General features: G+C 30.1%; 2 protein-coding genes across 3 annotated transcripts; one reads left to right on the plus strand and one right to left on the minus strand.

Annotated features, from left to right (window-relative positions):
* Positions 1 to 4,551: 4,551 nt before the first annotated feature.
* On the plus strand, positions 4,552 to 7,589 carry LOC114179473 (vacuolar protein sorting-associated protein 2 homolog 1-like). The gene is made up of 5 exons (XM_028065823.1): positions 4,552 to 4,710; positions 5,117 to 5,247; positions 6,640 to 6,744; positions 6,930 to 7,190; positions 7,284 to 7,589. Exons 1-5 carry the CDS (start codon positions 4,674 to 4,676, stop codon positions 7,416 to 7,418), a joined length of 669 nt encoding a protein of 222 aa, XP_027921624.1. The 5' UTR covers positions 4,552 to 4,673; the 3' UTR covers positions 7,419 to 7,589.
* Positions 7,590 to 10,004: 2,415 nt separating this feature from the next.
* Positions 10,005 to 12,922, minus strand: LOC114177506 (RING-H2 finger protein ATL52-like). 2 transcript variants are annotated; one of them, XM_028062880.1, is made up of 2 exons: positions 11,559 to 12,922; positions 10,005 to 10,173 (listed from the first exon to the last, which is right to left on the minus strand). In XM_028062880.1, the coding sequence occupies exon 1, from the start codon at positions 12,464 to 12,466 to the stop codon at positions 11,972 to 11,974; it is 495 nt and encodes a 164-aa protein (XP_027918681.1). In that variant the 5' UTR covers positions 12,467 to 12,922; the 3' UTR covers positions 10,005 to 10,173; positions 11,559 to 11,971. The 2 variants fall into 2 exon arrangements, with proteins under 2 accessions (XP_027918681.1, XP_027918682.1); XM_028062881.1 differs by lacking the exon at positions 10,005 to 10,173 and having other exon boundaries at positions 10,977 to 11,648; positions 11,766 to 12,922.
* Positions 12,923 to 16,172: the final 3,250 nt, after the last annotated feature.

A 16,172-nucleotide genomic window follows, 5' to 3' on the forward strand; every position in this document is an offset into this window, starting at 1 on the left:
TGAATTATCAATTTATCATTTAATTCCCCAAAGTCTTTACTTAATTTTGTGAACTTCTTAAAGTTTTCCAATTTTTAAACATTGAAAGTTTTATCATAAAAAATAAATAAAATAAATAAAAAAAAGTGGGCCAGCCCGCGGCCCACGGGCCAACGTATATGCGGGACGGGCCAGAGTATGCAGCCCGCATAAAATGTGCGGGGCGGAACGGGCCGGCCCGCATTGCCACCCCTAGTATTTATCGGTTATTACTTTGTTTTTCTAGGCTTTTAGCTGTAAATTATTAACTAATGTGTAACACAAAGTGATTTCCATATCTCCCTCCATAAATAACATTGTATTCGATCATTATTTCGAAACAAAGGTGATGTCAAAAGGCTATAATTGTAAGGAAATTATTTTTTTTGTAATCACAATAAAAGATTAATTTTTAACAGAATGTATGTTTCCATTACTATTATTTCATCAAGATATATTTTTAAGAAATTTAGCCAGTATATTATTTCCAACGTCAATGTTTTACGAGAATTGAAAAATATCTTTACATGTTTATGGACACATATATTATCAACTATGGGGTGTTTGAAGTAAACCCACACCCATATTCTACGTTCAAGAAAACATAGTTAAAAGAGTCCTTCTACCAAAGATCTCAACTACAACGAAAATCATCGATCTTTGAACAAAGTTAGAACATAAAATATTGAATTTGTTAATTACTTTAACTATTATGAATATGCTTATCTTATTTATTGCTCTAAAGACTTTAACATTCAGGTTGGTGATTAATGATAATTATATTCATGCAATAAAGTATAAATATGATATTTCTTTCATAGTGAAATGATAAATCATAATTATAACTGATAAAACTAATTCTATCTCGTAAAAGTTATGTGAAAATTTTAAAAGAATATCATCATATTATTGAAGTAAATAATTAGAGATTTTTAAATGATGAATAATCTATCTTATCATTGATAAAGAATTTAATTCATATTCTAATCTAAGTTTGATAGAAGTTGGCTCTAAAATCAATATTTTAAAATAGAATGGGATTAAAAATTAACATTTACTGTTTTTAAATATTATATGATTATATACATAATTTTATTGTAAAAGGTAGACACCTCACAGGGGTGGCCACAGCCAGGGTGCCCCGCTGTACCAGCTAATTATTATTTTGTTTTTTAGGTCTAAATTCCTTTCACTTAATATTGGATTGTTCTTGCAAACAACATCTGATGCTATTCCAATTATTTTCACATGTCAAATCATATAAATGTCACCAAACAGAATCATTTGCTACTACTATATCAACAACATTTATTAAAAATCATTTTTTAAAGGTAGAGATATATCCTTAATTACAGTAAAAAAATTTGGATTTTTTTAATAGAATAAAGTACAAAACAATAATAAACCATAGGAATCAGCATTCAGTGTCTTTTAAGATTCCACTAATTTTCTGCGTGTATTTAAAGGTTTTTATTTCGAACAAATTTCGACAAAGAAGTACCCATATTATTATCATTGGTCAAAAGAAACAAAACATTACTTTGCTTATGCATGCTTACCTTTTTGGTTGCATTCTTAGGTAATTTTTTAAATTTTAAAAATAACATTATCGAAAAATCGAGTTTCCCAAAAGTGGTTCGACAAAGTTTTCCATAGAAAGCTTTTTTTTTTTGGGAGTAGGGAAATTTTAATTTTCAAATTAAAATAGAAAAATACAATATTACTCGTATACAAATATTTAGCATGATAATAAATTTAATGTTTTAACAAAGATAACACTTTATTTCCTTGGGTGAAAATATATAACAATGAAAGAGATTGAATTTTGTAACTGTTTTCTCGTATATATATATATATATATATATATATATATATATATATATATATATATATATATATATATATATATATATATATATAAAGTAAAATACGAGGTTACAAATCATATATTTTTAATATTCATACATATTATTAATAAAATAATTCATTCTTTTACTATATACAATTTTTTTTTCAATTTTATCTTTTTGATAATTATTTTTTAAAATTTAAATAATTATTCATAACAAAAGAATATTTTTCAATTTTATCCTTTTGCTAATTACCTTTCCGAATTTATAATAACTATATAATAAAAAAATTATTTTTATAAATAAGTTTTTAAAAAGTTATTTCGTAGTTTGTTGATATATTTTTTTTCAATAATTAAAAAATTATTTGTAGTTTAATATTTGTTTCTATAGTAAAATAAAGTAGACATACATTGTTTCCACTAATAATAACACAAATTAAAAAATAAATGAGAAAATAATTTTTCCCATGCCAAAAGAGGAGAAAATAGTGGGGGACAAAGGTTAACCCGCTATTTCTATGGTTAACAAATAGGGCCAAAATTTTAGGGTCTTTCTTCCTGCACCTCCAAAATTTTTTCTACACATTCAAATTTTCTTTCAATTCCTAAAAAACCCTTTGACCATTTAACAAACTCCGCAGACACCACACCCCTAAAATTATGTAGACTTCCGGAAGTCAAAATATATGACTTCTGGAAGTCAAAATATATCATCGGAAGTCGACTTCCGAAAATCAAAAATCATCACCGGAAGTCGACTTCCGGAAGTCAAAAATCATCACCGGAAGTCGACTTCCGGAAGTCAAAAATCATCACCAGAAGTCGACTTCCGGAAGTCAAAAATCATCACCGGAAGTCGACTTCCGGAAGTCAAAAAACATCACCGGAAGTTGACTTCCGGAAGTCAAAAAATTACGGAAGTCGACTTCCGTATATAAAAAAAATTATATATTTTATTTTATTTAATTTTTTAAAATACGTATACAAAATTATAAAACATTTAAATTTAAAAAAGATTACTTTAAAAAATAAAAAAATAATAAATAATAAAATTACTAAATAAAAAATTGAAAAACAAAATTGAAAAATAATTTAAATTCAAATAATAAAACTTTAAATAATTTAAATATGAAAAAAAATTAATACATATATATATATATATATATAAAAACCGGAAGTCGGACTTCCGTATATATATACAAACGGAAGTGGACTTCCGCTATTAAAAATTATAAAACATATATATTTTATAAAGTTTTATTATTTTAATTTAAATTATTTTTAATTTAATTTTTACTTTTACTTATTTTATTGATATTATTATAATTGTTTTATTTATATATTTCATGTATATTATTTTATATTTTATTTGAATTTTTTAATTTTGTTTAAAATATAAATATTTAATTTTAATCAAATTTTAAATTTTTTTTTAATTATATATTTTTAATATTTTTAAATTTAAATTTATTTTTATATAATTTATTAAAAATGTAATAAAAATACAAAAGAATTAAAAAAATGATATTTAAAATAACATATATAAATAATATATAAATAATCAAATTTAAAATTAAAAAAAAAGGAATATTCTTTGAAAATCGAATTCTAATGATATATAATTTATTTTAAATTTGATTATTAATATATGTTATTTCAAATATTATTTTTTTAATTCTTTTTTATTTTTATTAAATTTTTAATAAATTATATAAAAATAAATTTAAATTTAAAAATATAAAAAAATATATAATTGAAAAAATTTAAAAAATTTGATTAAAATTAAATATTTAAATTTTAAGCAAAATTAAAAAATTCAAACAAAATATAAAATAATATACATGAAATATATAAATAAAATAATTATAATAATATCAATAAAATTAGTAAAAGTAAAAATAAAATTCAAAAATAATTTAAATTAAAATAATAAAACTTTATAAAATATATATGTTTTATAATTTTTAATACCGGAAGTCGACTTCCGTTTGTATATATATACGGAAGTCCGACTTCCGGTTTATATATATATATATATATATATATATATATATATATATATATATATATATATATATATATATATATATATATATATATATATTTTAAATTATTTAAAGTTTTATTATTTGAATTTAATTTTTTTTCAATTTTGTTTTTCAATTTTTTATTTAGTAATTTTATTATTTATTATTTTTTTTATTTTTTAAAGTAATCTTTTTTTAAATTTAAATGTTTTATAATTTTGTATACGTATTTTAAAAAATTAAATAAAATAAAATATATATTTTTTTATATACGGAAGTCAACTTCCGTAATGTTTTTTGACTTCCGGTGATGATTTTTGATTTCCGGAAGTCGACTTCCGGGGATGATTTTTGATCTCCGGAAGTCGACTTCCGGAAATCAAAAATCATCACCGGAAGTCATATATTTTGACTTCCGGAAGTCGACATCCGGAAGTATTTTTGGGGGTGTGATGTCCGTGCGTTTCTTTAAATAGTCAAAGAGTATTTTGGGAATTTAAAAATTTTTTGGAGGTGCAGAAGAAATGCTTGGAGGTGTAGGAAGAAAGACCCAAATTTTATATAGGGCAAAAAGGCCCAGGCCTAGGCCCAGGCCCATCAAATATGACAATTAGTTCATGATTCTATGGTTTAACGCTTGCAGTGTAAGAAAGCTGGACGCTGAAATTGGAAAGCAGATACATCTAACGCAGAACAAAAATCTTCGCAATTTCACCTGATCCGTTTCGGCGCAATTAACGTTAATTTTTTATTGGATTTCTTCTGATTCCGGCATCATGAGTTTCATCTTCGGAAAGAGGAAAACCCCTGCAGGTATCTTTGTTTTCTCCTATAAGTCAACTATTTCATTACCTTAGTTTCAAGAAAATTAAAATGTTTTAATTTTCTATTTATTGCTTGATATTATTATTATTATTATTTAAATTATTATTACACCTGAAATGTTAAATGCAGACTTTAATAATATAATACCATGAGTAAAATTTGAGCAGCACATTGATGTCGTTGTGACAACCAGAATTTTATCGAGCTATTCTGTGTGGCATGTTTTCCATTTTATGCAAGATGGGAACTCTGGGAATAATGGTGATCAGTTTCGCTCATGCATTTACATAACCTTCAGGATGTACAGCTTTAGGTCGACATGATAGTATCGTTTTAATATTTATAAGCTGATATACTCTATGTTGATATCACTGTATGTGATTGTAATATTCAGAAATCTTGAGGGAGAATAAGAGAATGCTGGACAAATCAATTAGAGAGATAGAACGAGAGAGACAAGTTTTGCAGTCACAGGAGAAGAAACTGATTTTGGAGATAAAGAAAAGTGCCAAACAAGGCCAGATGGTATGCTGATTGTCTTTTGAACTTTTGTTAGTATTTGTTGCCAGTGGTTTATGTCTAACTCAAATGTACAAAATAAACTTATAAGATAATTATAAGGTGATGATTGCACTAGTTATGTATTATATTTGGGTATTATCTTTAGTCCATATAAGACTTAGGTGTTTCTCAATATTTTATGCTTTAGTTTTTGGTTGGAGCATTGTCTATTGCTAGGTTAGTTCTTCTTTACTGCATATCCTTAATACCCTCCTCTGCCCCCTAAGGTGGAGGGTGGAGTTTGAGTTTTCTGTCTGTTTATTCATTAGTCACAGAGGGTAGGTATGCGGATGTTGGCTGCTCACTTAAATACAATGTTCATATTATTTCAATTTTCATATACTTTTAGTGTATGTTGCCAACAATATATGTGGCTGGAAAAATTGTTCTCCGTGTGTTAATAATAACAAACATGTAGGACTTGTTTGGAGATATTTTTTCCATAATCACTTCTAGGAGAGAAAAATAAGAAGGAAAAATGAAATTAGTGTTTCTCTAGATTAAAATTAGCGAATATGTTAGTTAAAAATGAAATTATTGGATTTCCTAGCTAATATGATTTTCTTTTACAATTTTGTTAAGCATAAGTTAAGTTTAGCCAATGGTGAAGTCAATTTTCTTTTTCCTTCTTATTGTTTTCTCCTAAAAGTGAATATAGAAAAGTTCCTAAAACAAACCTATGTATATAACGCATACACAGGTATTCACATTAATGTTGAGGATTAAACTGTGTACCTGTTCCTCTTTAAGCAATTGCTTTCCTAATGCAGTCCGCAGGCTCAAAACTATCCACTTAGGCATCTGCTTATTAAAATTGTTGAAGATTGAGCATTCATTCCTTTAGAAAAGCAATGGACAAGCTTGCAATTTGGTGGAACTGATATCTCCTTCTGCTGTTAAATTTAGGGTGTCTTTAATGTGATGCTGATGTTATATTCTTCTCATCGTTATAAGGTGTTTTGTTTAATTTTCACTCATGTAAATGACTTGTAAGCAAATAAATTGTGATTTTATTACAGCGACACTCAACTTGTCTCTTTGGGAAGTATATATGAGATGGCCATAATTTTAAACTCTGAAATTTAACTTCTTGCAATTCTTGCAGGGTGATTGAAACTGGCTTGCATATGATAAACTCTTTTTATTTTGATATAAGTACGCTGTTTTATTCTAGTAATATAATTTGGTAAATGCCGATTCTTTTGACCAATGAACTGATTTCTATGACAAACTTGATTTTTTCAGCAAATTTGTACTTGTGCTCATGATGGTATGTATTTAATTCTTAACACAGCCATTAAGTTGGGTAACCTCGGGTTTTCTGATGCTATGTTTTATTTATGCAATATTTTCCAGGGAGCTGTTAAAGTGATGGCAAAAGATCTTGTCAGAACTAGACATCAGATTGAAAAGTTTTATAAGCTCAAATCGCAGCTCCAGGGTGTATCCCTCAGAATTCAAGTATGTGCAGCATGCTATTGTGGTAGCATATGATCATTATAAGATTATAGTTCTGAATGTGAACGCTTGACTTTGGAAACTGATTGACTGGCTATTATTAAATTCCTGCAAGATTTGATAAAAACTAGTGTCTTTTCTGAATGTGAATGCTGAAATTTGGTTTCTAATGTTTCAAAATTGTTCAGACTTTGAAATCAACACAAGCGATGGGTGAGGCAATGAAAGGTGTGACTAAGGCAATGGGACAGATGAACAGGCAGATGAACTTGCCATCATTGCAGAAAATCTTGCAGGAATTTGAGTATCAGAATGATAGGATGGAATTGATTTCAGAGGTGATGGGAGACACAATGGATGATGCTTTTGAGGGGGATGAAGAAGAAGAAGAAACAGAAGAACTAGTGAATCAGGTTCTCGATGAGATTGGTATCAACATCAATCAAGAGGTAACTTGTTTACCCTTCCACTTATTTTTTTCAGCTGAAGTATATGAACTAATCACTATAATGTTATCTAACAAGTTCTGATTTGATATGCAGCTTCTGAATGCACCATCAACAGCTGTTGCTGCTCCAGCTGCAAAGACTAAAGTGCCTCAAGTTGAAACTGCTGGCGATGATTCCGCCATAGATAGCGATTTACAAGCAAGGTTAGACAATTTAAGAAAAATGTAATCTCCATTCTGATCAAGGGACTCCAACTTTTACTGTCTTCAGTCACTGTTGATTCACTCCTTTTCTTGTTGTACTTTTTCTTTCTAGTTTTGTAAGTTGTTCAAGCTTAACTCTTCTGTAATGCTTTGTTGAAACAATTTCTATGCATGTTGTAAAGTAGTACACTTTGAATAGATATATACTAATTATTTTTTTACTTTGTTGCTCCAGCTCTTCGTAATCACAAGAATCACAAAATTGTGATCTATCTCTAGCCTAAAGTTCATTTGTTTATAACATCAGTTGTTTGAGTTGTGTTGTATAAACTTCTCAAGTTATAAGAGACCCATTCTTAATGATAGTTCAAAGAAAGTAAAGAACTAACAAGATTAATCTTGATATGAAAAAAGAGAGAAAAAAAAAAAGATGTGGAAGATAATATATGCTAATATTAATAAATGCAGATATTTATAATAAAAAAAATAGTATCAAAAACTACTTTAAACACATAAATTGTGAAGTGACAAGTGAAAGATACCTCTGAAAAAGATAACAGAATATCTAATTTTTAAATAAGCACCCAATTTACTTTAAATAATTCTTAAATTAATTAAATGAAAATTGTTAATCTTGATATCCAATCAAAATATATAATATCTTGTATGGTTAATGGGGAGGCTTGAATACGTTGTTCCACTTTTAAATTTTGAAGATAAATTATGTTTAAATCATCACTTTAAAATGTTATAACTTCGTTAAATTATTTAACGTCGACTATACTTTTATTCCTTAAAAGATGTAATATAAAATTGAAATTTATTCGTATTTTAGTTTTAATACGAATTAATCTTCAAACTTTTAAATTAATTATATAATTCATATTTATATTATTTATATTATTTTGACACATTTTAATTCAAATATTTATAGAACGAATAGATTAAAAAATTATTTATTTATTATTCAGTCGTTCACCTACCTACTTCTACTTTTGTTTTGGAAAGCACGATTCTTCTATAGTTATATAAATTGTGAAGCAATAATTGAGATATTAACTAAATTTGGTGCTAGAGAAATGTTGCAGTAATAGGCAATGGAAGTCAATTTTGTGAGAAGTCTTGATCATGGTTGTCATGATCGTTCGCGCTTCAAGGCTTTCTGCAACAGTAACATACTATTTTTTTTCCAATTATTTCTCCTTTATGGATTTCTCTACCCAATGGAATTTGCCATAGTTGTTCTACTACATTTTCAGTAATATTTTATTCTAATATACTTTTTAATTATGTTAAACATTTTTTTCCTAACTAAAACTTCTGAACGGACTCTACATTATATATTTTAAAATTTTAAAACAGAGAAAATTGCAAACAGCCATGTCATGAATTCTAATTGTATAGTTTCTATATGAAAGAGATGCAACGTTACATGATATATTTACTGATTTTACTGTGTGCATGATTAATGAAAAAATAATCGGATAGAATTTGAACAAACCTATTATCTATAAATTGGATTGAGTTTATTTTTTATATTAAACTCAATCCACCCAACCCAAGCTATTTTTAGAAGGTTGGGTTGAATTTTCAATCGGGTTAAAAGTTTGATTTTTTTTTTCTAATAAAAAGTTACAATATTCAAGTTTAAATTAAATAAAAAAAAGATAGTATTTACATAAGATTTCACATGGGTGAATTTTCTCGAAGGTCTTGGAGAAATGGCATAACCAAAATTTTTTAAAGTTTTAATAAGTACAATAAAAAATTAAATTAGGTAGATTTTTAATTATTTTATAAAAAAAGTTATTTAATATTAATAAATAGTAAAACACAAAGTTATTTAATATTAAATTATCTTGTCTCTTACTTACCGGTTTTGTTTATCTTTACTCTTCACATATTTTTTTTCTTTTGAAAATAAAAAATAGTAACTTAAACACAAACTCATTATTAACTATTATGAGTCTTTTGTATAGTAGTTTTTTTAAGATTATAAAAGAAAAAAATAATGATTGTGTGTCCTTTCATAACCTAATTTTAAGTGTGATTTGATTATCATAAATTTTCTTTTTAATAATTACCTTCCTCAATATTTACGTAGATTTTGATAATTTATTTTTTAGTTTTGAATTCTTTTTAAAATAAAAGTATGTTTTAAAAGTAATAAAACAACATAAACTCAATTTCTTTATCTATTCCGAAACATAATTATATGATTCAATCGTTCATTTTTTTTTTATTAGTAACAATGATTAAATCTATTAATTTTGAAGGTATTATTTTAATTTTTTAAAATTATTGATCAAAATTCGTTACTAAAATTTAAATAATTCAATATATAAAGTCATAACAAATTTATTTAAATTCATGTGACACATGTTAAAACATATATAATTTGTCCAGATTAATCAAGTTATCATCACAAAATGAATACTAATATATAAATACAATTAAAAATGTAAATTAAAAGAACAATATTGTGATACATGAAGTCTTCACAATATATCAAACATTACAAAACAAAAACAAAAACAAAAGTAAGACGAATTAAGACACGCATATAATTTACATTTTGAATTGATGTCAACTTATCAATTGTAAGTGCCATATGTTTATTTCCATACAATAAGCTAGTATAATTAGTACAATTACAAATTACCAAACATTTCAGTAATAATCAAACTTTGTTTCGTATAAAAATAAAAAATAATAGTCAACAAAAAGAAGAATCATAAATTAACACGGTCACCATTCACCTACCACGTTCATCCAAATAACTGCAGAAACACAGAGTAGAATCATGCAACACAGATTATTGGTGTGTTTTCTGCTTGCAAGAAACAACAGCGACGAACAACATAATGGAGGTAAACAAGAGAGGCAATAGATAAAGAAAAAATGACAAAGGAAAAAAGTGGAGGGGAATCAAAAACAAGAATGTTAGGTATGCGAAAAAGAAAACTCATCACAGTAATGTTTAGGTTTGTTTGTCTAATGTTAGGATTAATATGTGACATAAATGTTAGAGTTGATAAGAAGAAACGATGTACTCCCACACTAATTCTTAAGGTTGTTTGTTTGATGTTAGGGTTTAATTTAGATTGATTCAAATTTAATCTAATGAGGCCCAATTTTAAATCTAATTAGATTTGATTGGGTAATGAAATATTCAATTCAACTAACATCCATACATTTTATCTTACCTTTATGGTAAGACAACTCTTTACTTTACATATAATTCCAAAACATACATGAATCCAATAAATTATAGTGCAAAATGTTTTCATAAATTGTAATATATCTTATTCTTATATGTTACGGTTAATATTAAATCTAAAATAAATTTATTCTTGAAAATAGAACTATAATTTAAAATTTAAAATTAGAAAATAAGTTTATTTTAAAATTTTAATTATAAATGTTCAAATTAATTATTATTATTATTATTATTATTATTATTATGTTTTAATGTTTAAGTTATTAATTGATTATTAATATTTTATTGTTATTTTCATTTTTATGTCTACTAATTAACTACTTAGTTAATTTAATGTAAATTTATAAAAAATATTTACTCCAACCAAGATGTTTATAAAGCAACCCAAACACAAATGACCCCACTAAATTATGGTGCAAAAGATCTTCATAAATACCTATTTATCTTTATTTACTATATTTTACTATGTCATACAAAATTCACACTGCACCTATGCTTTTCATACAATACACGTATAAACTTCCAATGCTTCCGACAAGCATCCCTAATCGAAAATAATAATAATAATAATATTAGTTATAATAGTAACAAATTATTCCAACGTGTCTTTATAATAGCAAATAATATTAGTTATAATAATAACAAGTAATTTGTCTTTCTTTCTGAATTATGCAATGATTTAAAATTTAAAACTTCCATAGACAGCTACAGTCCAACAACAACAATGGTATCGTACCAATCAGAATAAATGGCCATAGATGTGACGATTATAATTTAAACAAATACAAATTTTAAAATCAGTTTATATATATAATAAAATGAATAAATTATTTATGAGTCAGCCTAAAGTGAACGGCAATCAGTTATTTAAAATTAAAAATCAGATCCTATCACTCACTCATGTCTTCACGACAACGAATCAAAATCAAAATCTTGAAATCTTACATTTTTATATCAGAAGAAATCTTGTTCGAAATGATTAAGTCTATTAGAGACAGCAAATTCTTGTTCCCACCAAGAGATATACTTTAAGATCTGCATCAACAATTTGAAAGTGCAGACTCTAAATTTTTATATTACTACTATGATTATTAAGCATTGGTTTGAAGGATATAAGAAGAAGAAAAAAAAAAAAAGTGTGGAGTACTGAACCTCTTTTTGTGACGTAACATCAGGAACAAGGTATCCAAAGTTGGGTGCTTTAGCTGTGTGTTTGTGTCTGTTCCTTGTGGAGAAAGTTGTGAAGGACTGAGTGGTCACAATTCCAGCGCAGTGCCATACCCCACAAACCATCTTCCTCTAATTTGCATTTCATTCTGAATCAATTCCACAAAATCCATTCACAAACTCATAATTGCTCATTCCAACACACCACTACCCGATTCCAGCAATGCCTGCGAGAAACGCAGCACAGGTGTTCGACAAATTGGGCAGTCCAAGTGAGAGTAGAGCCACATGTCTATGCATGGAGCGTGGAACCAGTGCTTGCACTCTGGAAGCTTCCGAACTTCTTCTCCTTCTTCAAAACCAGATAAGCAAACTGAGCATTCATCATCATAACCCACAACTCCTTCGTTCTTGTACTTGAAGCTTGAAACCAAGTTGAAGTTCCTTTCACAGTTTTCTATTCTACTTTCCATCACCACCTCCACCAACCCATTTGCCCCTTCACCTTCTGACTGCATGTCGTGCCTTCTGCTCCTCCTGATGATGATGCAGTTGTACAGGGCTAATGCCGTAGCTGCAACACCCACCACTACAAGGCCATAGTATAACATGGTTGTGCTGGACTTGTCCGAGGAAGAGGGTGAAGGAGGGGGTGACACTACGAAGGGGCCTTGGAAATCACCCATTTCTGGAACTTTGGACTCGGCAAAATTAAGACAAGAACAACAAGTTGGGGAATATGTTGTCGACAACCAGACATCAATCAGAGAAAATCTCGTCTGGTAGCTTGGAGGGCCTGGCGCATGCAATTATAGACATTACCTTTTTTTTTTACGAAATTAAATTAATGTAAAGTTGTTAATCTAAATTCCGTGGTGGTTATGTAATCGTTGGAGAAGAAAAAACGATATTTTTTATTTGTGAGATATCATAAAATATGTTGTAGCAGTGTTGTTTTGAGAGATGAGAAGATAAGAAGTGTAGTAAATATGTAATACAATAATGAGTACAGACAGAGACAGTGAACACAGAGATGTGTGAGAAGGCGCAGAATTGTTGATAAATGTGCATTTTTTTTTCCCGTTGCATGCGGGTATGGTAATACTATGTATGTAATTAATATATATACACTTCTATATGAAACCCCTTTTGTATCCATTCAGAATGCACAATTGTATTTATTCGCCTCTCAACTCGGCTCCTTGTAATGTCTATTTCCAATAGGGACGTTTTGATTGACACATGCAACAGAATTTTCTGCTCTTTCATCTTTTCGTTTTTCACCTCTTTCGTCTTTTCGTTTTCAATCAAAAGCTAGAAGGGCCACACACAGCATTCTAAGTATCTCCATAAGTTGGACGAATAATAATGTTTCAGGTTTTGTAAGTATCAAAATGATGCATTGTTTCGGCATAGTCCTGTAACCCCAAAATCATCCTTCTTTCGGGAAATTTCGAAAAACCAATTTTAAGAGAGTTACGAGAAATAATTCTAGAACAGATCTAGAAAATAAGTTTCAAAATGACTTTATTTTTTTAGAATGTAATAAAGGTGAACTTAACAGATGGGAGGAATGTAAACAGCAATAGCCCAATCCAAGTGCAACCAAACTTGGGCTAACCCAAATTATAGCCCAAAAAGAGTGGAACACGCTCAAAGCCCAATATATGGTAATAAAACACAACGAGAGGATGGACAAAGCAAAGGAGAATCTAAACTTTTGAAGCAAGAAGACAAAAAAAGATAACCTTAACTATGATTTCTAACGGAGAAGTTGCCACGTAAGACATAAGAAAACATGCTAAAAATTCCAACATCTCCTTCTCTCAGTTTTCAGAAACATCTCTCTCTGGCACACGCACCACAACCGTTTCACTTCTTCTCACTTTTGAAACAAGTTTGAGCAGAATAAGAAACTTGCAGGGGAAAGGAATGGCTTCAACTTCAGCAGTTTCAAACGCAATGGAAGGTTTGAGGTGAGGGCATCCATGAAAGAGAAAGTGGTGATTGTTAGCGCCGTCATTGGTGTTTCCAACTTTGATCCCGTGAAACGAAGCTGAGGGTTTTTCTAGAGTTTATCTGTGTTCTTCACTGTTGAACTCTCTCTCTCGTTTGTAACTAGGGGTGGGCATGGATTGGATATTTAATGATCCAATCCACATCCATTTTAGATCCAAATAATTGGATTAGACTTTTGACCCAAATCCATTTTTTTAGCAAAAGTAGTTTGGATTTTTTTAAAATCCAGATCCAAATATTTGGATCAAGATTTAAATCCAATCCAAATATTTGGATTAAGTTTAAAATCCAGAATCCATTTTTAATAAAAGAAATTTAAATTGAATTTCTTAAAACTTGTGTCATTAAGGCCCGAATGACTCGGATGGGATTGACGACCCGGACAACCCAGACAGGCCCGACGACCCGAACGACCCAAACGAGCCCGATGACCCGAACGGGCTCGAAAACCCGAACGGGCCCGAAAACACGAACAGGCTCGATGAGGCGAACGGGCCGAACGACCCGAATGGGCCCAACGACCCGGATGGGCCAGACGACCCGAACGGACCGGTCCAAATAGTCGGGCCCAATCGGGTAGTCGGGCACGTTCGAATCGTGGGGCCCGTTTGGGTCGTCAGGTACGTCAAGGTCATCAGGCCCGTCTGAGTCGTCGGGCCCATCCGGGTCGTAGGGCCTGTCCGGGATGTCGAGCCCGTCTGGGTCGTAGGGCCCGTCCGGGTCGTAGGGCTCGTTCGTGTCATCGTGCCATCCGGGTCGTAAGGCCCGTATAGGTCGTCAGGCTCGTCCGGGTCGCCAGGCCCGTTAGGGTCGTCCAAGTCGTCAGGTCTGTCCGGATCGTCCGGCCCATTCGGGTCGTCCGGCCCGTTCGTGTTGTAATGCCCATCCGGGTCGTAAGGCCCGTGTAGGTCGTCGGGCCCATCCGGGTCGCCAGGTCGTCTGGCCCCTCCAGGTCTTCGGGCTCGTTCGGGTATTCAAGCCTGTTCGGGTTTTTGGGCCTGCCTGACTCTTTCGGGTCTTTGGGCTGCCTGACATGTTTTCGTCACTGGTTCTGCCTGGTCCGTTCGGGTTTTCGGGTCCGCGTGACCCTTTCGAGTCTTCGGGTCTGCCTGACCCGTTCGGGTTTTCAGGCCCTCCTTACCCCGTTCGATTCTTTGAGCCCGCCTTACTCGTTCGGGTCATCAGGCTCGCCTGACCCGTTCGAGTCTTCGGGCCTGCCTGACCCGTTCAGTTCTTCGAGCCCGCTTGACCCATTCGGGTCATCGAGCCCGCTTGGCCTGTTCGGGTCTTTGAGCCCGCTTAGCCCGTTCGGATCTTCGAACCTGCCTAGCCTGTTTAGGTCTTCGGGTCCACCTGGTTCATCAGGTCATTGGGCCTGATCGACTCGTTTGGTTTGTCGGGCCCGCCTATCTCGTTCATATCTTTAGGCCCGTCCAACCTCTTATAGTTGTCGAGCCTGACCGATCCGTATAGGTCGTCGAGCAAGACCCATCCAAGTCTGAATTTAGTATAGTTCATCTCAACCATTAGTCTAACCCAACTAAAAATTTAAATTGAAATTTTGGATTGGATTTTTTGGATTATCCATATTTAAAAATCTTGATTTATAAAATGGATATCCAATCCATAAGATATATAAAATGTAAATTAGATTGGAATCCATATCTATTAAATGGATTTTAAATGGATTAGATTTTTAATAAAATGGATTATAAATGGAGTGGATTGGATCAAGAAAACTAAATTTTTTGCCCACCCCTATTTGTAACATTTGATTTTATCTCCCTTTGTGCAGAAACCAATTCTTGCAATGCAATGAATCATTTTGAGTATCATATAAACATCTTGATCACATCAACACTACAAGAAAAATTGATTATACTGATATAAATATTCATCATTAAAAGGCATAAATATGTCACTAATAGTATTTTGTGATAAAATTAAAATTGTTACTAATAGTTATGTCACTATTATATTTGTGACAATAATTTTAAATGTCACTAAAACTAAATTTTATTGTGACAAAAATAGTTGTCACTTTTAATTTTGTGTAATAGTGACAATAATGAAATATCACAAACATATAAGATAGTAGTTATAAATTTATTATCACTATTATATTTTTTAATAATAATAATAAAAAATTATGACAAATATATAAAAAAGTAAAATTAATTAGTTATTACTATTATTAATTATTATTATTATTATATTGCCAAATTTTATGTGATAATTATAGTAATTGCAAATAGCTAATGAATAAATAAGTCACATTTACATTTTGAAAATAAATATCAATTAAAATAAATAAACATGAAATATAAATATATAACATTCATTACATTTAAAATTACAAAAACAAAAATATGT

The sequence above is a fragment of the Vigna unguiculata genome, chromosome 3 (genome assembly GCF_004118075.2).
Source record: "Vigna unguiculata cultivar IT97K-499-35 chromosome 3, ASM411807v1, whole genome shotgun sequence".
Classification (NCBI taxonomy): Eukaryota; Viridiplantae; Streptophyta; class Magnoliopsida; order Fabales; family Fabaceae; genus Vigna; species Vigna unguiculata.

Coding starts and splice junctions, on each gene's coding strand:
- LOC114179473 (XM_028065823.1), top strand. CDS start 4,674: ATGAGTTTCATCTTCGGAAAGAGGAAAACCCCTGCAG. Junction 4,711..5,116: donor AAAGAGGAAAACCCCTGCAG/GTATCTTTGTTT, acceptor TGTAATATTCAG/AAATCTTGAGGGAGAATAAG. Junction 7,191..7,283: donor GTATCAACATCAATCAAGAG/GTAACTTGTTTA, acceptor TTTGATATGCAG/CTTCTGAATGCACCATCAAC.
- LOC114177506 (XM_028062880.1), bottom strand. CDS start 12,466: ATGGGTGATTTCCAAGGCCCCTTCGTAGTGTCACCCCCTCCTTCACCC.